Genomic DNA, 22,435 nt, shown 5'->3' with positions numbered 1-22,435 from the left:
ATAAGAGAACACACAACCTATTGCAGGTTGATGACCTGATTTGTTCTTGTAGCTTCTTAGCCTCCTAGACTAGAAACCAAATAGCAGCTAAGCCTAAGATTTTTTTGGAGTCAAATACTTTTGGCACCATTGACTTTTAAGCAAAAGACTGTTGGTGTCAAAGACTGCTGGAGCTAATGACGGTTGGAGCCAATGACTGTTGGAGCCAATGACCGCTGGAGCCAACGACAGCTGGAGCCAATGACTGTTGGAGCCAATGACCGCTGGAGCCAACGACAGCTGGAGCCAATGACTGTTGGAGCCAATGACTGTTGGAGCCAATGACTGTTGCAGCCAAAAAACTGTTAGAGCCAATGTGGTGATGGAGGAGTAAGGTGGCCAGAGTAAGCCAGGCGAGTGGGGTAGGGAGGGGGATGGCAGGGCGGTGAGAAAGTTTCAGTGGTGAGGGAAACACAAATGTCTCTGTCATGCTCCCAACCTGTCTGTCTCTCTTCTTAAAATTACGTTCCTCTGTTCTAGTTGAGATACGTGTCACGTGTGTGCTTTGTTTGTTGTATTTTCATTAAAATTTCTAGTGATTTTGAGTCTGTTATAATGTTATTAATGACTGGTGCTGAATATAAAAACACGCTGCTAAAAAGCAGACTGATGAACTTGAACTGCTTAAGTGCCAAAAATTGGAACTTTTTACTTCGAGTTCAACTGTTCAACCCCGTCCTTTGAGTGTCAGGATGACTCAGAGACCATCAACTTCGTCACTGACCCCGTTGAACTGGACACAAGAAGACCTGCTAGAGACTCAGACTAATCAATCTTGCATTGATGACGAGCCTGAAGTTGTCCAACAGCAGCAGTACAGAACTAGCTCACGTGCAGAGGCAGAGGGTGGCTTACCTGTTTCATTTTCTATAGATGATCCTGCTACTTGGAATATCAAGTCAAACTAGTCATTGAGAATGTTCTTAAAAAAAATGTCCAAAACAAAACTTAATGGTGTTTTTTTTTTCGAAATTTCAGCAAACTTGCAATGACACGATTAGGAACTTTGGCTCAAGCCATGTTTAAAAGCACTCTTCATAATGGGGACGTAGTTTTAAGAGATTGGTTGCCATACTCGCAGAAAACTAGTAAAGTATTATGTACTCCGTGCTGTTTTATTTCAACCAGTCAATGCACGAACACATTTTTCCACCGGTTTAAATGACTACTTTAACACTATGATCAGTTACATGACCATAGGCATAATATTCTTACATACATTACAAGAAAAAGAATTAATGCAAGTTGATAAAATTCTGTTCACAAAGGATGAAGTAGGTAGTTAACTACAAGCAAACTGTACTATCAAGAATAGTTTCTGCTGTCAGATTTTTGGCAGTTAGGGGTTTACCATTCCGAGGAGAAAATCAACATTTTGGATCAACTTTAAATGGTTTATTTCTTGGATTCTTTGAGTGAATTAGTGAGTATGATCCATTCCTCCCCAGCACATTGTGAAGTATGGTAATAAGGGTCCAGGGCACACCTCGTACCTATCTTCTCAGACATGTAATGAATTTATTGGAACTATCAGTAGGTAACCGTGTTCTTTAAACCATAGTTAAGGAAGTGAAAGAAGGTAGATACTACTCTCTCATAGTAGATTCCACACCCGATTGTTCTCACACTGACCATTTGGCTATTATCTTAAGCTATATACCTCAAACGGCTCAAACAGAACCAAAACCTAAAGAGCAACTTATTAAGCTTCTGCCTGTGACACCGCATACATCTTCCAGCATAGAAAAAGCTATAGTTGGCTGTCTTGAAAGTTTTGATATCAGTATGGAGAATTGTGGGGGCCAAAGTTGTGACAATGCCTTCAACATGTCATGACCCTACTCAGGTCTTCAGGCCTGAATAAAGCAGCACAGTTCCCTTGCTGAATACATACCGTGTGCTGCACATTCACCAAATCTTGTTGGCTCTGATGCCACAGAAAGCTGCACTGCTGCAGAAGTATTCTTTGGTTTTGTCCAGGAATTGCATGACTACTTTTCCGTGTTAACATGCAGGTGGAATATTTTCAAACGATACTTGACAAAAATACCATACACCTGTGGTACAATCCTTGTGAGAAACAAGAGGGTCTGCAAGAGCAGATGCTGTCCTAGCTTTAGTAAAAGGTTACGAGGAATTACGAGAATCGTCAAGCTGAAGACCCCAGTGTGAAACCTGCTTGTAGACTTGAAGCACAAAATCTTGAGAGAAAGTTTCAGATTTTCAACACAATTTTTCTGTTATTTATTTAGAAAAAGTAAGCAAATGTTCTAACAACTTGCTGTTTGAAAGTCTTAATCTTGAAGTAGGAATCAAACAACTGAACACTTAGGAAGTAATTCAAACAGTACCTATTTAAAATTTAAGCCCAACATTAACAGTCAATTATTTTTCAATGTGAGCACTTTTGTAATTAATTGTTTTCATGCAAAATGTCTTTCATTTATATATCTTCACAACTGTACTATGCGTGTGTCACTTTGGATTGTTGTGTGGAGGAAAAAGCCATTCTTCGATCACGTAAGTGTTCCATGTGCAGATGATGAGTTTATTGTGTCATGCACGATTCAACTGGAGCCTCGCGCATGGCATTCACAGAGGCGTAGCTCTGCAGTATGTTTGTAGATCAGAGAGGGAGCGGTCACAATCAGGGAGCTCTTTCTGCCACAGCAGGTATAATACATCAAACTAACCGGTGCTCATCGAGGAGTTACGAGACTTAAAAGTGTGAAATTTTTCACAGAAATCTGATAAGTTTCTTGGATATGGTGCCTTCGGGTTTGACACCTAGGGTCCAGATATGCCATGAAGAGTTTCGGGCAGCAAAATTGAGGAATGCCAATTCTCACCCAATCCCTTTGATCACAGCGTAACATATCTGTCACCACAGGAAGTGCACTGGACTGAGGCAAGCGCAGTAGTCCCAGCCATCTACGAGTGAGGCAGGCTCGGGCAGAATAAGGCAGTCACGGGTGCCACCAGTTGCGACGTCCGAGACCACCACGGAGGTAGACGAGACCAGTCCAACAGCATCCACCAGGAGCAGCCAGGACACATCCACCAGTCTCAATGCAGGATCAAAGCCAGAGCTAATTACGCACCTGCGCACCTACCCTAGTACTACAGGTGCTGGGAATTTGCTACAGCGTGGTTTGGTTCAAATCCATCTTCATCGACAAGTTCAATCACAAGCGCAGTGTGTGTGTAACCGACTGTGGTTTCTGCACCCTTGTACTCACACACTTTTGTAGCATGCACAAACTGTTTCATGTACCCAACTGCCGATGCAGCCCTGATACAGCCTACCTTCTTTTCATTGAAACTTTTCCTCGCAACCACTCTAACTACACCAGACACATGCAAAAAGTCATACCGCAATTTGCAAGAAAACTATTTTTTATGGATTATTTGTATCTGCTAAAACAAATGAAAAGTTTGGTTTTCAGAAAATGTTGAGCAGCCCCGCCACCAAAATTAATTAATCCTAAAATTATATCATCCATTTTTTATTGCTCTTTATCAATTAATTTTATTGAAATTTTTGGTGGTAAAACACTTTCACAGACAAAGCTAAACTATTCTTCACTTCCTTATTTCACATGCAATGCTTAGTAATTAAATTTATGTTCGGTTTTTTGTATTTCTTTACTACATTTGTAGGTTCATACCAAAAAAAAAGCCAGCAGAAATGTTTCACCATACATAGTATAATTACAGTCACATCATGTAACAGAGTAAAAAGAACGCCACTAATCTCTCCATAAACATGCCTGCCCAGTTATCTGTATTCCATTATGGAGTACCAACAGACTAAGTCCATTAATACCTCCAATACTGGTTTACAAACCACTTGACTGGGTGGTGCAATGCTGAACTCTGGGCCACCAAAATTTCAGATTTACTCCGTCACATTTCTTTGCCTGGTGCTTTGTAATATTTTAAGCATATTAAACAACTGCAGATAGTTTGAAAGTTTTTTAAAATCACATGCAGCATGCTGTTATATACTTCAAACATGTTGGGAAACTTTACTGAGAAGCAGTTGTGCAATTTACATTTTCCAAAAATACTGAAGAGAAGGTGACCACAGGAAATATAACAGACTTTTGGACTTTAAAACCATGAGTTATATATGTAGTCGATTTAGGTTTACGTAAAAATATTTCTGCCATGATTTAAGACAGAACTGAGAGTTCAAAATAAATTTAAAAATAAATAATTTAACTAAATACTTTAAATACTAAATATACAAAATGAATATACCTTGAGCAACAAAGCTTTCCGTGTTGGTAATGCATACATTGCTACAACAGCAGACTTTCGGATCACCCAAGGATGATGTTTGGCAAGTGTGTTGTTGTAGGCTTTCTGACAAATTGCTGACGTCTTGTCAGTTTCTTGAAGCTCTCCAATTCCCTTAAGAAATTCTCTGATAAAATCTGAAAAATTAATAAAAATATTAATACCAAAAATAAAATTTCAACTGGACATTACAAACAAGAAAGAAACTGCAACAAATATACTCAACAAAATTTAAGAAATAAATCGAAGACATCTCCTCTCAAAACCTGAATGTTATGATCCATACATAAGTACTCTTCTTGTATGGTTTAATCATGCCTGTTGTTCCTTAAGCCAAAATATGTTTTAAGAACTCTGCCTGAGCCTATTTCTCATAAAAATAAACAAAAAAATTTTATGAAAATTATTTGTGTTGACAAACCAAAACAATTATGAAAAAATCTAGAAGCTTTATTTTTTTTTAAAAGTCTTATTTGGTTTAGCAAAGCAAAAAAAAATTGTTTCAATAGCAATGAAAACATGCTGTCATATTGTCAAATGATTAAAAACAATATATGGGTTTAAAAATAACATTTAATATCCAGAACTTAAAAAGTATTGAAAACAGATAACAAGTGGAACAAGTTAATAAAACTTGGTACAGTATAAGCCTTGTTTTAAAGAGAAAATCTCTGTTCTTCTTAGAGCTTGTATCTTAGGCTACTGCTGCTAAATTCACTACACACAAAGAGACACTAAAATGTCTTTAATCGGGCATTCTACTGTTTGGCACATCCTGGCACCAATTCAGCCAATCACGTTTCATGCGTGGGTTCCAGCTGTTGACCTTAGCTGCCAGATCACATGACTGGGGCTGCTGGCGTTTATCGTTCGCTCAGAGTTTATCATTACTGTCATTTTTAATTTCAGTACAGTGATTCCTGTTTTATAGCAGATTACATTTCAAACTTCACTGGTACATTTCTGTAATGATTCATGTTTTATAGCAGATTACATTTCAAACTTCACTAGTACATTTCCGTAATGATTCCTGTTTTATAGCAGATTACATTTCAAACTTCACTGGTACATTTCCCTAATGATTCCTGTTTTATAGCAGATTACATTTCAAACTTCACTAGTACATTTCCGTAATGATTCCTGTTTTATAGCAGATTACATTTCAAACTTCACTGGTACATTTCCCTAATGATTCCTGTTTTATAGCAGATTACATTTCAAACTTCACTAGTACATTTCCGTAATGATTCCTGTTTTATAGCAGATTACATTTCAAACTTCACTGGTACATTTCCGTAATGATTTTTTGAACAGATCTGAATCACGGATACAAGGGGAAATCAGAGACTTTTACAAACAGTAACGCTTATCTTTATTTTTTGATTCTATAGAGGAGCTTCCTGTAAATACCATCGTACTGGATATTAGTATTTTAATTTTAAACTATATTGACATGCGACTATCCGCAAAAACTGCTAATCCAGAATGACGGTGGTTCCAAACATTACGGATTAAATACCTTACACTGTAGTGAGTTAATTTTCTATATTAAGAAGAGCTGATCAAATTTTAAATGAAGCAAATAAAACCTTATTGGCATACGAGTGTGTCGTCACTGGCTTGTAGAGTTTTGATGACAAAGGAAGTAAAACTCACTCATTAGCTCACAAGAGTTTTAAGGGATGTTACATTTTGATTCTTAATCATATGGTTTTTAGAACCGTTTATTTGATTTTATTATTTTTATTAAAAATGTGGTTCTTTTGATTGTGTATTGATAATAATATAGCTTCCAATAACGAAACTAAAAGATTTTGTTTAAAATGTGCTCTACGCACATAAAAATTACTTTCTTATTAACTGTTAAGCATTTTGTTTCTCATGGAAGCAAAATGGTTCCATTGGATGTGATTGAGCACTCAACAGCTGCACTGATGTCATTTGGAAGGTTATTTCAAAGTCAAGATTGAGTCATTCACATGCTTAAAATCTGAAGTGGATACCATTAGGTGAACAATGCAAGCATTTTCCAAAGAAAGTAAGACACTAGATTTATACAGGAACTCTTTTTCATCTAAGTGTTTCTTTAATTTTCCAATTAACATCTGTGTTCTATATGTTGAAAATATTTCAGATAATATTGTTAAGTGTATTTAAGAATAATGTTGTAACTAGCCACATACAACGTTGTTCCTGATAGAAAATTTTAATTTTGCCACTAATCAGATGTAAATTAGCCATAATGTGTTGTAACATTTACATTGCAATTTTCAATGATGGTATTACCTTACATATCCAGTTCAGGTACCTATGTTCAGAAATAATAGTAGTTAAACATGAAACAGTTTTCCTGTTACTTCTCTAAAATTTACTTTTTTTGGATACAACATTGTTTGATGAATGATTTGACTCAAAAACTGGCTTGTTTGAGTTGACATACAAAGAATCGCTATAGGGCACACATTTATACGGTAGTGTCATAATCCTACTTGCAAAAACCACAGCTGGGTCATTGAACTCATAGAATATGGTATTCCGGTTATAAGCAGTACTGTCACACCTCGGTTGCACATCGGCTGTTGCCATGTAAACATTTCCTACTTTTCATGAAGAACATTACACCTTTTATTGTAACATTTCAGCACAAATAGTGACAGATAAGCTAATTCTTGTGTAGAGCAACAATACAGTATTTTAACATGTGACTGTAGGGGGTATCCATATTTCTGTTTTAAGACAGTAGTTTTTTTTAAATATGACATTTTAGCAGCAAATATGTTTCCAGGCCAGACAGTCACATTTAAAAAAAATGTGATATTCTTATTGCAAAGTATCTTTATTTTATGCTGTATGACCTTTGTTTAATTTCGATGTTATTTCAATAAATTCTAATCTCAAATTGAGAAGTTTACTTTAGAAATGAATATAAATATGACACTCTTGCTGAAACTTTGTGGTTGCCATCAAAAATTAGTTTCTTCATCACATTTCTATGTATGACACTATTGTTAAAAATTCATATGACAATTCTGAATAATCCACGGTTATATAACTTCTAGGTTTTTACTTTTACAGCACTGGTGTGTTATCAGGACAGGACAAGGGACGAAGATGGTGAAACGAGCACAAGAAATTTATTTTGATATCACAACTCCAGGCGATGCCAATGTGTAAGTTTTAATTAAAATTCCTGTAAAAAAAATATATACTGACTTATTATTTCCCAAAGTATGCATATAATGATTGAGTTTCTACTTTTTTTGGGAAATTTTGCAGATTCTGTCCATAACTTTGACGACGAATACCATACACAGAGTTTGACTATCGGCAGAAAAATATTGCAAACGTCATCCACCAGTGCCAGTTCCTCATACTCGTTCCGTTCTTTGTCCATCTGCAGTAACAGCAGTAGTAGCGATTCGTCTTCTGAAGACTGTGATACGTCGTACGTCCCAAACGAGACAGTGTGCTCTCCAGCAGTGTAGGAAGTCAGACACACATTGAAGATCATAGTGTTGCTACTATATTGTCACGGTCTGAAAATTTCATTACTTTTTTTTTCTTAAATTTAGTTTACTTTTGTTAACGTGTTGGTGTACGTGCGCGTTTCCAGGCTCGGCCGGTTGATTTCGACACGCGGGTATGGGAATATAGGTTACTGCGATAGAAGTTTGCAAGCGCCGCGGGCTTTTGCGAGGCTGCGTGGGTTGCTAATTCTCGTGGGTCGCTGGCCAGGGCCTGCTGAGAGGTTGCAACACGCCGTTCCAGAAAAACCTGCTGCGCTACGCTAGTCTCTTGTTTGTCGTGCGAGGCTTTTGTGTTCTCGTTTCGAGGACTCTGTCCTGATTAGTGATGCCATCTTGCGTCCAAGTTTGGAAACGTAGACGGAAAATTAACAATCGAGCAGCGCAAGAGGGAGAGGGGGAAACTCGCTCGCGTCTGCGCAGAAGGAATAGCTGTCTTCACTTGTTTTTCATTTTTTTTCCTTGTGGGAAGGGAGGGGACCGCGAGTTGCCTTGTGGATAAGTTTTCCCGGTGTTCGTGTTTTTTTTTTTGTTTTTCCGGCATGGCCTAGTTTTGTAGTTAAAACCTCCTTCCAGGGAGGGGCCGAGGCTTTTTGCCTGGGGACCTCTCTGGGAGCCGGGTCCACGTCGGTTTGAAACAACTTTGCTTCGCCTCAAGTCAGTAGGGTAAGTGGTTGGCCATGGCTCGTTCGCAACGATCATTTCTTGGACGATCTTCGTCTTAATCTTTTAAGTAATAATGTAGTATTGTTCCACCTCTATTATTTATTATTTGATTTTGGGAAAAATCGACGTCTGGTTATAAGCATGTAGGTAGTGGTTACTGGGAAGTATACTATTCTTCCGCGGAGCTGCGATGACGAGAGAACCGCCATGTTGTAGTGATAATTGTTTGCCGGCGGACGTCACTTTAATATGTAATTAAGGTATTTATTTATTCGTGAATCTAAGTGATAAATTATTATTTATGAATTTTTCTGTTAACCTTTTTTTTTGTTTTATTTCTCAGAGTTTGTTTATTGTGCTTCTCATATTTGGATTAGTAAATAAAACCTGTGCTTGAATGAACTAATCACGTTTCTTTTCAGTACATAAATAATACCCTACACTTCCTGTATAGGGAGAAGACTTGATCTCGAGTACCATGCTTACCAACAGCTACCACCCCCCAAATGTTATAGGTTATTTATTGTTATGTGTATAGGTGTACGCGGGACGTCTGACGGAGTCACGTCACAATATATACTCCAACTAAAACTGTTAAACCTACTTCAAACATAACAGCTTCTGATAGTACTATGGGTTCTTCTTCATCTAGTATCATCAAGTAAATTTGATTCCAGTCGGACCCAAAACCACATCATCGTTTTGACAAGACCATTAAAAAATGTGTTTTAACATAAATGTAAAAATAAGATGTAGGAATATTTAAAATAAGCACAGAATTCTGGAAGAGTATGGAATGGGGACAAAGTATAAAAAAAAAAGGAAAGCTAAAAAAAAATTCAACTCCATGTTCTAACAAATTTACACATAAAATAAATGCAATACAAAGGTTAAGGAGTAAGAACGTTTGAAATTCTTTTCAGCTTATTGGGGACAGGAAGACATTAAACAGAGTCAATTCATCAATAGAAATATGCAGGATATCTAACCTAGGTATACTACATGCACATTGGTGGCAACAGACACCAACATGGCTTTTTTTTAATGATATCAGAGTGTGTATGTTATTCTTCGTGAATACTTTAGATATTAACAGCCATCCTATACGTAAAGTGATGGAGAAACAAAACAAAGTAGCAAAGGTTCTTCTAGAAGATATAAGAATGGTAAGCACCCTAAAATTGACAAAAGTATCAAAGAAGTGATCAGACAATTTATTAATTCTAAAATGAACATTGAAAGCCACTACACGCAAGCTAATGCTTCCATAGAGTTCACTGATGGAAGCAAGACCACTTGAGAAATTCATACAGATTACCTCACCTATTTTCAAGAAAGAAATGTTGAGTATGGTAACTACACATTATTTTAATGTTTGTTTACTGAATGTAACATAACATTTTTCGTATCAAAAAAATCTCAATGTGATCTCTGACTGTATATGCTAGTAATAGGAGAGAAGAAAAAAAAAAGCATTGGATGGAAAAAAAAACAACAAACACTTAGCATAAAAAAGGAAGTATCTTGGGCTGAAAAGCAAGCTGAAAGAGTAAACTTGACAGACAACTGAAAGGAAACATTACAATCTGCAAAATAATTCCTGTGAATGTTATGTTTGGAATGAAAGCAATGCCCATAGAGGATGAATGTATCAGGAATGTGTGTGCTTTGATACTTTAGAGAGAAAGCTCTAAAATAAAATGTGTAACACACAAATTTCTCATACAAAATGAAGGGGATTCAACCCATTCTTTGATAGAAATGTGAAACATCAATTTAAGTGGTTCTATGTACACAACAGAAACAATCATTTCTGTGATTAGGACTGTAAGGAAAACCGGAGAAACATTTTATGTAAATGGCATTAGGCAATTGCATATAGACAAAGGCCCTATTAATATAGGAAGAAATAATAAAGCTGATGTGAAAGTTGCGAAGGAATCACCCAATTCGATTTTCTACACTGTCCTATTTGGACTCAAATTTCCAGGAAGATATATTCATGAAAAAAGAAAGTATCAAACATTGATGTAATGCTGACTCCTGCATCCACTATAAGCCAGAGATTTTAGAGAAAAATATAAGTTATGATAGAGTTCGTTGAAAAGAATTTGATACCGTAGTACTATAATTTTATGAAAGTTTGCAAGTTGTTTGAACATTTGAAATATTCTGTAGTGTTTAATATTGCACTGATTGAGATACAATACTTTAACATCCAAGAAACATTAGTGTATTGTAATGATGTACTGTTTAAGACACACTGTTTTGGCAAAACAAAATTATAGGTTTTTTCAGGAATTTGAACGTTTTCCAAGAACTTACATGAAATGTTACTAAGTTAATAAAAATATACTATGTAGCTAACAGTTTTTGTTACATTAGAGCGCAAAAAATTACATCAACCATTCTATATTAATTATCTACCATTTAATAATATATAAAATAAAAGTAAAATTAAAATAAAAAGTAATCCCATAAGACTATATTAATTCTGTGATAAAAGCATTTTTCCTTAACACAATTTGGAAGTTACTGAATGTTGTTTAAACTATGTGACTACCAATCAACAGTAAAACTTAAGAAAAGACTGCATTGGTATAATTAATACAGCAAAGCATACAGGTACAACTAAAATTACTTCAACAGCTACCGAGGCTAAAAACTACACATTACAATAATAATTAACATAAACAATTAAAATTCTCATCAGCATTTTTGTTAGATGAGATTGGTAAATCATGTTCCTCATAGAGACACTTCGAATAATATTAATCTGCACATTATAAATTTTAAGTTGTATAAGTACCTCCATACTTGTTAATAATTTTTTTTTAACTTATTACCATTATAAAATCACTTTAATACTTGCCGTAGAACAAATACATCTGCAAACTGATTGTAATGGTAAAATATTTATAAATGGATACATGTTCTTCACTATCAATGCAGTATTGGAGTAGCTATGGGCTGCATACAAGATACAGAAAGAAAGAAAAAAGAATTATGGCACCACCTGCTAATCTAGTTTATTTTATATTCAATATTATATATTTTTTTATTTTATTCTGCAAATTATATCATCCAGTCCTTCGGGTGTAAAATCACGGTATTAGTTTTCAGTCATGGCTTCTGTTTATTATTACCACCTGTGAAAATCTTCAGAAGTAAAAGTAAAAAAAGGGGGTTGTCTGTAAAGTCGGTTTAAGGACAATAATTTTACGTGATAACGTCATAAGAAAACATTAATGAAAAATTGCATACTTTTTAATTTTCAAATATTATTTACAGTTTTTGCAAATTTTATTTAAATAATTTGATCAAATATAATCGCGAACAATTATTAGTTAAAAAGCCCGCCTCAACCTGTTTGATATTATAGAAGATTTTCTCGCACGGTGGTTGGCCGGTTCTTGCACGCTCGGCTCAGGCGGAACGTGACAATTTTTTGTGCGTGCAGCCGGCATTCATCGATTTATAAGACATTATCACGTCAAAAAAGGTGAAAAAAGAAACAGAGTGATCGGCTTCCCTTCATTCCTCCTCGTAGGGACATTCCACGGCAAGCATTGGCTACCTGTATATAACATGTCACATCTGCTGCCGCAGTTCACCAGTGCACAGTGTTCAAAACTGGCATAAGTGACGTAGTCTGTATGCAGTGAGTAATTTTTCAACTAAGCTGTAAAAATTGTTCAAAAATGGTACAGGTAACGCAGTTTGTAGCATGCAGCATGCAGTTTTTCAACAAAGCTCTTTCCAACTTGAATAACAAATGGTAATTTCCCATGGCTTTTAAAAATTTCTGGGTTTCTCAAGATTTTCCCAGCACCAAAAAAGGTCACTGGTAATTCAAGGTTTCCCGATTTTTCCGGTTGGGTGACCACCCTGCAAAGTAAAAATATGTTGATATGCAGACTCAATTTGAAGTAATGCTATTCTGTTTACTAACAACAATGTCCATTCTAAAATATAACTCAATTGGTATTTTTGCAGTAACAGTGTCATTTCACTGGCAGATGTTTTTGTTAATTACTCTTGCTATTGTCATACATGATGGTATACCAAAATCGCTAATCAGTACACTTATTTCAGGATGGCACTGCAAAATTACTACCAATAAAGTTATGGTTCTTGAAAACCTTAAAACATCTCTCCTGAAAAGACACCAATTTAGAGTTGTGACACTGTCATCACTTACGAGCTATACATTTGTATCTGGTCAGTAGAAAAAATGGAAAACAAATTGTTGTGAAACCTAGAAAATATGTTTTTAACTTAACAAAACTAATGCAGGATCACATTTATTTCAGATTTTTTTTTTTTTAATATTTTAGTAAAAATGTTAAAATTAGTCCCTTACATTCTTTCAACAGTAATGCTGTTAAACTTGATCTATGTAATGGTTTATTAATTGCAAATATAATAAGTGTACCACAGTCCTCCGTCATTTTAGCCCCCAGCAGGCAGCCACACCTGGACTCACTGCATATAGGCATGCAGCCCAGCCATATATACCAGGGCAGAATTCATATGTACTTCCCGATTCACTAGTGCACTCAATTTTTCTTTCTATCAGTATACTAGTCCAGCCTGAGTGCACTGAAAATGCCCTCCTGTTTACAAGCTGAAGCAAGCCCAATAACTAATCAGCAAATAGTCATAGCCCATGCCAAAATGATGGCTTAACAAACCGATGCTACTATGCCATGTTCAAAAAAGTAAAATGTTAAAGTGCAATAATTTGAAGATTTAAGGATGAACTGGAATAAAACTCTGGTGTGATATTATCAGGTGTACAAGGTATTTACAGTATTTTAACATCACCAAGGTAGGTTCAATTCCTGGAAAAATGAAGCTAATAGCATTTGTTTAACATGGCAACACAAGACCTAATTATTGCTTTAATTGCATCAATTAATCTTTTGAATTTTGGTTTGGGTTGTCAGTGTGACTCAATTCCTTACATAAATTACCACACAGAGAAGATTGGGCTAATATTAATGAGTTCAATGTCTGGTATTTGGTGATTTAACCCAAGTACGCAAAGGGTTGCATCTCTTTCTTTACATTCCACTTAACATTTCATGGCTCATGGGAATAATAATGGCATTTCCAGAGAAAATTGAAGCCTGATAAAATATCCTGTCCATCCAATATACTGACCTAGAGGTGTCTGCATGAGAAGTGAATTCTGGATTACTGAATTAACTGAAACTGCGGAGGAAAAGAAATCTTGATTCTGACTTGACTCCACACCCCCTCCCTCACAATCCAGTCCAAAAATAAAATCTGAGAAATACAATTTTCAATTATAATCTAAAATGTTCTGAAAATGTTTCAATGGCTTGAATCCCAAGATAAGTTATTCTTAATAAACTTCAATTTGTTTAAAACACAGCAGGTAAGCAACACATTTTTTTAATACAAAATATAGCCATGCATTTTTTTATCTTGCAAATACTTTCTGCAGAACTGCATTTGCTTGCCTCTGTAAGCAAAGAAAAATAAACATAGTCCAAAACAAAGAAGGCAAAATCAGGCCATATTTTCAATAGTTACCAAGTCCTCGATGAAGTCGAAGTAAAGTTCGCGACCCCGACACATAGCCTTCTGAATGAAGTAAACTGTTCTCCTTTTCAAAATCCACCATCTTTTTGAAAGTATGAAAATTGTCATTTTTATCTTTTTTTCTGAAGTCTTCCAAAATACCAATTTTCTCTTTTACATCCGATGCCACAAAAGAAAATACACTTCCCATCAATTGGAAAAATCTATAAAAAAAAAATACCACGTACCTTTTAGGATTAAGGTTTAAAGTATATTACTTAACAAATTTACCTACTTTTATTTAAATCCAAGCTCTTTAACAAAACACTTTCAGTTAAGCTATACATTATCATATACCTACATAAAAATTTCATTTTCCTCAAATATTTGCTTTACAGTAAAGCTTCAAATATTGTTTAGATTTCCAGGTTAGTACGTTATGGTACATGTTTAAAACAGCGGCTCATAGGAAAAAAAACCTAAAAATGGAATGTTTGGCTACTACTAATTGATTCTACAATACTCAATAGTGGGGATGGTAATGCACCAAAATAAGTATTTTTCTTAGTGAAGACCATTTTGATTAAATATCAAAATGTCCTTTCTGAAAGTTTATGTACACAAATAAAATTAAGTTATTTCGCACTTTTAATGTACATGTAACAATTATATCATTATTGCCCCACCTTCAATGATATAAACAAATATGACAGGAGTATTTGTCAATTGACACACATCCAACAATTTCTTATTATATAATTGAATGATTTTTAAATTTTTAACTTAAATCAGAAACACATCATTTACACTCTGGCATTATTTAAAGTATTTACACATTTTATATCACATACTTCATGAAAAAAAAAGGCTGTTACAGGCTTGACTTTGCTTTCATTATTTATTATTAAATTAAATAAAGGTTTATTAATTATATAAAAATTAAATATAACAAAGCAATGTATAAAATCAGCCTATGTTAAAGTTCTGAAATGTGAGATAAAAAGGAAAATATTTAGACAGCAAAGTCGAAACGTAACCAAGGATTAATGGAAGAAGTTTTGATGCTGTAATCAACCGAATTTTCTTATAATATATGTATTACCTAAAAAAAAAGTTTTTAAAAATTTTAACATTTTCCTTTGGTTATATTCATGGTAGTTTTATGGTAAAATAATGGTGCCAAGAAAATGTTTTAACACTTATAATTTAAAAATTATTCAAATATTTCACAAAAAATTGTTTTTAGACATGTTGTGCCAGAAATGCATGCTTTAGCAATGCTAATGTTGTGATACTCCAATGCTGCTCACTATGCTGCAGCAGACATGCCCTTCCTGTTCAAATGCGGCTGTTCAGACCAGTACCATGCAGGTGGTATGTGAACAGCCCCCACCATAACAAGTAAACATAGGTACTAATTATTATTGCTTTAAAGAGTTTTGTAACACATCACGCTAACCATATTTTTTATTTCTATAAGTTTCCTTTTACTAAACCCTGCAGATACAGTTAAACTCACGAAGGACTACCAACCCAGGATTCCCACGCACAACAAGTTTTCTAAATGTTTTATTTCAGCACCCCTGCGTAATGGATGTGTACTTTGTGACAGTGAAAGAATCTGTTTATTCATTTAGTACTTTTATGATGGGCGTTTTACTTTGGATACTGTTCTGTAATTTAATGTCGCTCATTACTGGTGCAACACTAACACCATAGAGTGCCCTCTGGTGACCAATCACTGCGATTTTCACTCCAGTTGCTTCCGTGCACCAGAAGGAGCAGACGTCTTTCTGCATTGCTCGGGGGCGGTCTACCACTTGGATTGGTCCAGTCTCACCTTAAATTGGGGACATGCCTCCAGGCAATTTTTACCAATATTGTATTTGGATATAAGAAATAAATATTGTTGTGAAACCTGAATTACACATTTCTCCAAATTTATGCAGGAGAGTTAGTGCAGTGTACTAGGGCATGTGAGATGCCTTAAGAACAAGTGTGCGAGTAAATATAGCAACCTCGTCACTACTCCCCAGCATGTGGGGGACAGACCGCAAGGTGACACAGTGCCGTATTGTTTACGTCCCCATACGCTGAGTCACAGTACACAAAGACTTCATTTGCGCTCAGAACTCGACTGGAGACAAATATATGGTACAACCCAAATTCGAGAGTGGCCCTTGCTATTAAATGGTTTACCCGGGGTTTTTTTCACAGGATTTCAATTACCCAGACATCGGTGGGTCCCAATTAACACGGATAATCGGGAGTTTACTGTACAAGTATAAGCAAGATGAAATCAGCCTTGTTTTTGTACTTTTGTGTGCATCTGTAATTTACATATGTACTTTGTAAATTGTAATAAAACATGTTAATTTTCATAATTAAACTTTTATTAATATTAATTTTGAAAAAAAAAAAAACCAAGTGGGTCATAGACTGGGTTTTTCAACTGCAGGTCGGTACATGGCTGCCAACCATTACCTTTACCGCTCTCTTCTCTTGTACCATCATTTCAAAAATAAAAAGTGTAAGCTATAGTCATTTGGTTGCTTTGATTTCAGCTCCAACAGAATAATTGCTGGGACTAAAATAATCTATTATCTTAGTTTAGATATTTAAATTCATTATTTTAACAACTGGTCCGTTATTTATACCAGCTATTCCTGATAGCTCGACTAAAATAGCTTGCAGTTGGCTATGCGTTAAAATGACCATAAGAGTAATGACAGTAAACCAAAAAGGAAGATTTTTCCAGCAAGTAAAAAAATCTTTAGTTGCTATTTCATACACAAAATTAATATTTAATAACAATTTTCACGCAATCTACCTACAAGCACGTATAACATACTTATATATTTTTATTCTTATAAATTTCAATCAATGTTGGAAAACACTGCCCATGAATCTGAAAAATTAAAACTGGTGAGACGACATATTTTACATAAGATTATCAATGACAGAAAATTAAAACTCTTAACATCATAGTTTTTTGGTTACTTATATATTTTAAAAAAAATTTTTAAATTATTATTGTTAACTATTTACATGTATGAAAAAATATTTTTTGTGAATTCTTTTTATATGATGTAGTAACCATTGTAACCGTCCAAACCTCCGGCTAGCTCTATTTTTGTAAACACTTGAAGAAACTCGCTGGGTGCTGAATAAATATTTAAGTTCTCAAAAAACATTTCTCTCGAGGTTGATACTGCATAATTTGATGATTCCCTGGCATAAATAAACAAATTCACGAATAAAGATGGTGAATTAATTTTTTCAGTTACCAAATACTGAAAATGGCCGCCATTTGTTCATCACTAGAATGAAATATATATAATTTTAGTTTTTTTTTTAGATTAGATTAGATATGTTTCACTCACAACTGGACTTTCACATGGTTGCAATGAGTCCTCCCTTTTTACTAACACCCCCCCCCCCCCCCCCTTTTTAGGCTTCTCCTCAGAACCCATCATCTCTCACCCATAACATTCCTTCATTCAGCCCATTCCACTCCCTGTCGACCCAAGGAAAGCATTCCTAACATTTATAAAATCCAATGGTTTCTTACGACACACTGTACCAATGGCGGAGAGAGCATTGTCTGCTCGGTGTGGCCACCAATTTACTAAAATGGCTCCACCAGGACCATCACTTCCGCCTATGGTCATCAAATTCAAATTACTAAAAGGTCTTAATAATGTTCGACAGCAAGGTCTTGACCACAGGCCTGAAATTCTTCAAATAAATAAAACTGTTAGTTTGGCAAACCGCCCCAACACATCCTATCCTACTGGTGCCCAAGTAACAACTACCATGGCGACCCGCGAATTCAACCTCTTGCCCATGGAAAGAGTTGGGAGTCGTAGGCCAGTCACATATACAATTCCAACCAATAACCAATCACTTTACTATACTGAAAACAAAACATGAGGCATTGCAATTCTGTCCCCAAGAACAACACGTGATTTCTAATTGTTACATAACTGGAAAACTATTGCATCATCACAATTATTCTAGAAAATTCTAGAAACATTCTTGTATCCAAACTTTAGCAAATAAAAAATATATAATAAAACATGAGCACATGAAAATTTAAATAAGCAAGCAAAAAATAGGTAAAAACAACTGTCACTTTATCACAAAAGAGTAAACAAATAAACAGAAATAAATAAAACCATTAATAAAATTAAAATATGATCCTTAAAACAATTTGCTAACACAAAATATACTTCTAAAAAGAAGACCAGCTGTTATTTAAATGATACCAAGAAACCTAACCAAGTATTATCTCTAACCAGAAAAACATAAAAAAATTCTTTATGCAAATGGTTAAACAAGTTTTAAAAGGTAAGAGCCTGGGTTGCTACAAAATATTTCGATGATTTTTCATGGAAAGACCCTATGTAGAGCTAGAGAAACCTTGTTAACTCATTTGCTGTATGCTTCTTACCTGGAACATTTACCAAAGTCTCCTACTTCAGTACTTTAATGTGTGTTCAAAGTAAGCGAAAAGCTAAAATTGTGTATTATTTAGGTATGTTGCAAATATCTTCAATGCAGTCACATATTTAGTATGTCGGTTTGAAAGAGTGGTGACAGCCAGTTGGTCTCGTGGACCACACAGCTCTTGTTTCCTGGGGATAACATTGTGGGCTTCTCTCACACTCTATTTGTGTCTTTGGGGAGGCATTCACGTTTCTAGTTTGTGGAGCTTCTATGCCCGTCATTTCATGTTGCCTTTAGGTTTTAGACTCAATATCATTAACACTAACCATTCAGGAAGACTGTTCTGCATGTTTTAGGGCCATTTGTGGGTTGTCATGGTTTTATTTATTATAAGTGTGACATTCCTACCTATAGCAAAATACTTTAGACGCAATACAAAAACACTAATACAAACATCATGATCATTCACACAAAGCAACAAGAGAACAAATACAAATAGTTACAAGGACATACAAAACTATACAATACTGGACAACACTGATTTCTCATAATATTAGTTTTATTTTTTCTCAACCCTACAATTATTTAACATTAAGATCGTTATTATATGTAGAGTACATAATGATATTTCTGAGAAAAATTAAGAATTCTGAAAATGTTATTTCTGAGAAATACTTGCCCAAAAAACGCTGTTAAATATTTTAAATGTCGCTGACCTAACCCAACAAGTACCCAGTAGTTAAACATAAAAATAATGCATTTAAAATTAATAAAATAGTGATACGTGAATGTGGGGTATTTTAGGTGTTTTGAATATCTCCAAACACTGTTAGTTTTCTGTAGTTTACCATTTCAGTTTAAAGATGTGGTGTCAACAATGATTAATTTGAAAGTCAATGATTGGTATATAGATCATAGAATTGAAATTGTAGCAACCACTTTGCTCTCTCACTTTGTTCTCAAGGAGAACAACTTTTCTGAAAAATAAATTAATCATAACAGACTTCAAAATGTTTCCATTTCTTGAATTACTTTTAAATTATTTCCTAAGAGTGCATTGTGATACTTCACATAGTTTACAGTTACAAATACTACGATATTGTAAGAATGGTCTGTTGAATTGTGTTTATTTTCAATATTGTTCAATATTTGTCAATGTTAACTTGAAATGGAAAATCAATTAGGGTATAAAACAGTCTTGGCCCTGAACGCAACATCCTGACATTAAAGTCCCTTTAATTTTAAACAGTCTCAACTATGCTATTAAATCACTACACCAATTTTGGTCACTATATTTAGATTATAAGTAGGTTTTACAACAATTTTTCACCAACCGTTAACCCGTAAAGGTAATTCTGGAGAACCACTTTTCCATGAAAATTATAGTAAAAAATCAAAAATACTTTTTTTTTTTACTTCACGAGATGTTTTTCAATCATTACCCAAGAGGGTGTTGTGATAATCAAGTAGATTTGATTACCAAAAAACACAGTTGGAAATTAAACTTTTTTTTGTTTAAACAAGGTTTTTTGGTTTAAACCAGGTTTTTTTGCCATTCATTTTGAACAAAAAAAGTCATAACATCAAAGAACTGAAGTCCAGCAAATCTGCACATCTAACTGGGACTTAAAACAGAAAGGGTTTTTCAATAATTATCTTACGTCATGGCTTTTCGCAAAGTAAAAATAAAATTACGAAAATACCATTTTCCAACACTAGAAACATTTCTGTATTTACCTAGTAAACAGCGTTAATAAATTCCTACTAGTTTCTACAAAATCCCAGTTTTTAGCTCACATTTCAATATCTGTGCATTGCCACTGCCCACCATTTATTGTTTACCCATGTCTGTTTGTGTTTATTATGGAGAACTTTAATCAACGGTAGTTTTATAATAAAAATAGTTAATATGAATGCATATTGCAGTTGTAAGGAAATATTAATGTTTATATTTTTTGTTTGTTGGTTGTTTATCCAAATATGGAATTAAGAAATTTTTTGACATTTCATTTAAAGACGTGTTTTAAATCACGTAGTAACTAATGATTCATAGGTTACGTTAGCGATGTTGAAAATACTGTGGACAGTTTGTTGGGTTATTATAGCTACATTAAAACTTCTGTAAATTCATGTGAACAGTTGGTTAGGTCAGCAACCATAAGATATATTTTATAGTATTTTAATGTTTCTATTATACTAAACAAACCAACAGTCCACAATGTTTAAAATTATTTTTAATGTAGCTAGCTTTACTTAATTCACCATTCACAATATTTGAAGTTCTTCAGAACAAATACAAAAACCGACGAGTGTAAACAATTATTGGCGGGCAGTGGCAATGCACAGATATTGAAATGTGAGCTAAAAAAGGGAATTTCTCTGAAGTCAATAGGAATTTATTAAAGCTGTTTACAGGGTAAATAAGGAACGTCTCCAGGGTTGAAAAGTTGTATTTTGGTAATTTTATATTAACTTTGCAGAAAAGCCGCAACATAATATATTTACTGGTATTTCCCCAAAGGAAGACGATTCTCCATAGATTGGGTGCTTCCCATAGAAAGGGGATTTACAGTACATTCAGGGATTTCCCACAAAATATATTTTTTTATAATAAATTTATTTATTTCCTCTTTTTTTGATACTTTTGACTACAACTTACTAATTAATTTATTTTTAGAGGAGTATTTAGCTGGGTATAATTTACAACTTATTCAAATAATGTAAATGATAAGATCATGATTAGTATATTTGTTCCTATATCACAAGAAACATTAATGAGCAAAGTCTTGTATTATTATTGAGGTATTAGACCTTTCATTAAAATTTATTAAGATATTCTATTTAAAAATACATTTTAAAAAAACCATTGTTTTAAAAAAAATATGGCTTAAACCGTGGTTTAAATCAGCCAACCCTGCCAGAAAATTAACCGTTCAAAGAGTGGTTAGGTTAGGTTTGGTATATTAAAAATAGCATCTAATTGTGAGAATGGTTGGTTGCGATAGCTTCGCTACATAAAAAATACTTTATAACAGTGAAGACGGTTGATTAGATTATGTTAGACACATTAAAGTACTTCAAAATTGTGATTGGTTGGATTTAAGTTTCCTAAATTAAATATACTTTTAAATTGTGTGAACAGTTAGATTATATACAGGATGTAAATGAAATGGCGGAAAATCTCGCGGATGCAGGTAGCCAGACCTACACCAAGAATAATGGGTATAGGAACCACCCCTCTGTTGCCAATATGTGCAACATGGCGTCGCCTCTATTACTATGCACGTATTACTGTACCTGTACGCATGTTCTAAGCTATCGTTGTGAAACAATAACAGGAATGACATAAGGAACATAAAAGGTCCCCATACTTGAACACGCTCAGCCAAACCGTTTCTGAGATACAGGCACTCAAAGTCAGAGCATTATGACAATACGGACAGGTAGGCAACACGCGCAGCCCGCATGTGGTAACATGCTGGCAAGACGCTACTAGGCGTGTTGCACACAACAGAGGCGACGCTATGTTTCCTACGTATGCGATGGAATTGTGGTCACCTTTTATTCCCTGCATACGTGTTGTCATGCATCTTAATGGAATCCGGAAGGTCAGCGTTTCATTAGTTGTGGTTGTTGATTTATCTTCGCTTTACCGTTTCCTCAACACTACATTCCCAGTGGTTTTGCGCCCATACTATTGGCAACAGAGGGGTGGTTCCTATACCCATTCTTCTTGGTGTAGGTCTGGCTACCTGCATCTGCGAGATTTTCCGCCATTTCATTTACACCCTGTATACTATAAACTATTGAGGACGCTTGGATGAATTAGGTTAGCTAAGTTTATTTGTAGTTCCTAACCAACCATTTAAACAATTACTACAGTATTTTTAATGCAGTTAACCTAA

General features: G+C 34.7%; 1 protein-coding gene across 1 annotated transcript in view; it reads right to left on the bottom strand.

The window, feature by feature from the left end:
• LOC134529840 (ceramide-1-phosphate transfer protein) overlaps positions 1–22,435 on the bottom strand; it is a 30,249-nt gene that overhangs the window by 5,867 nt on the left and 1,947 nt on the right. Inside the window, exons 2-3 of the mRNA XM_063364337.1 lie at positions 14,094–14,305; positions 4,303–4,478 (exon numbers count right to left, since the gene is read on the bottom strand). Coding sequence (XP_063220407.1) covers positions 4,303–4,478; positions 14,094–14,305 — 388 coding nt within the window. The remainder of the gene's footprint in view (positions 1–4,302; positions 4,479–14,093; positions 14,306–22,435) is intronic.

Source organism: Bacillus rossius, chromosome 2 (assembly GCF_032445375.1).
Source record: "Bacillus rossius redtenbacheri isolate Brsri chromosome 2, Brsri_v3, whole genome shotgun sequence".
Taxonomy (NCBI): Eukaryota; Metazoa; Arthropoda; class Insecta; order Phasmatodea; family Bacillidae; genus Bacillus; species Bacillus rossius.
The sequence above is the reverse complement of the archived record's forward strand: the minus strand, read 5'-3'. Positions and strand labels throughout refer to the sequence as shown.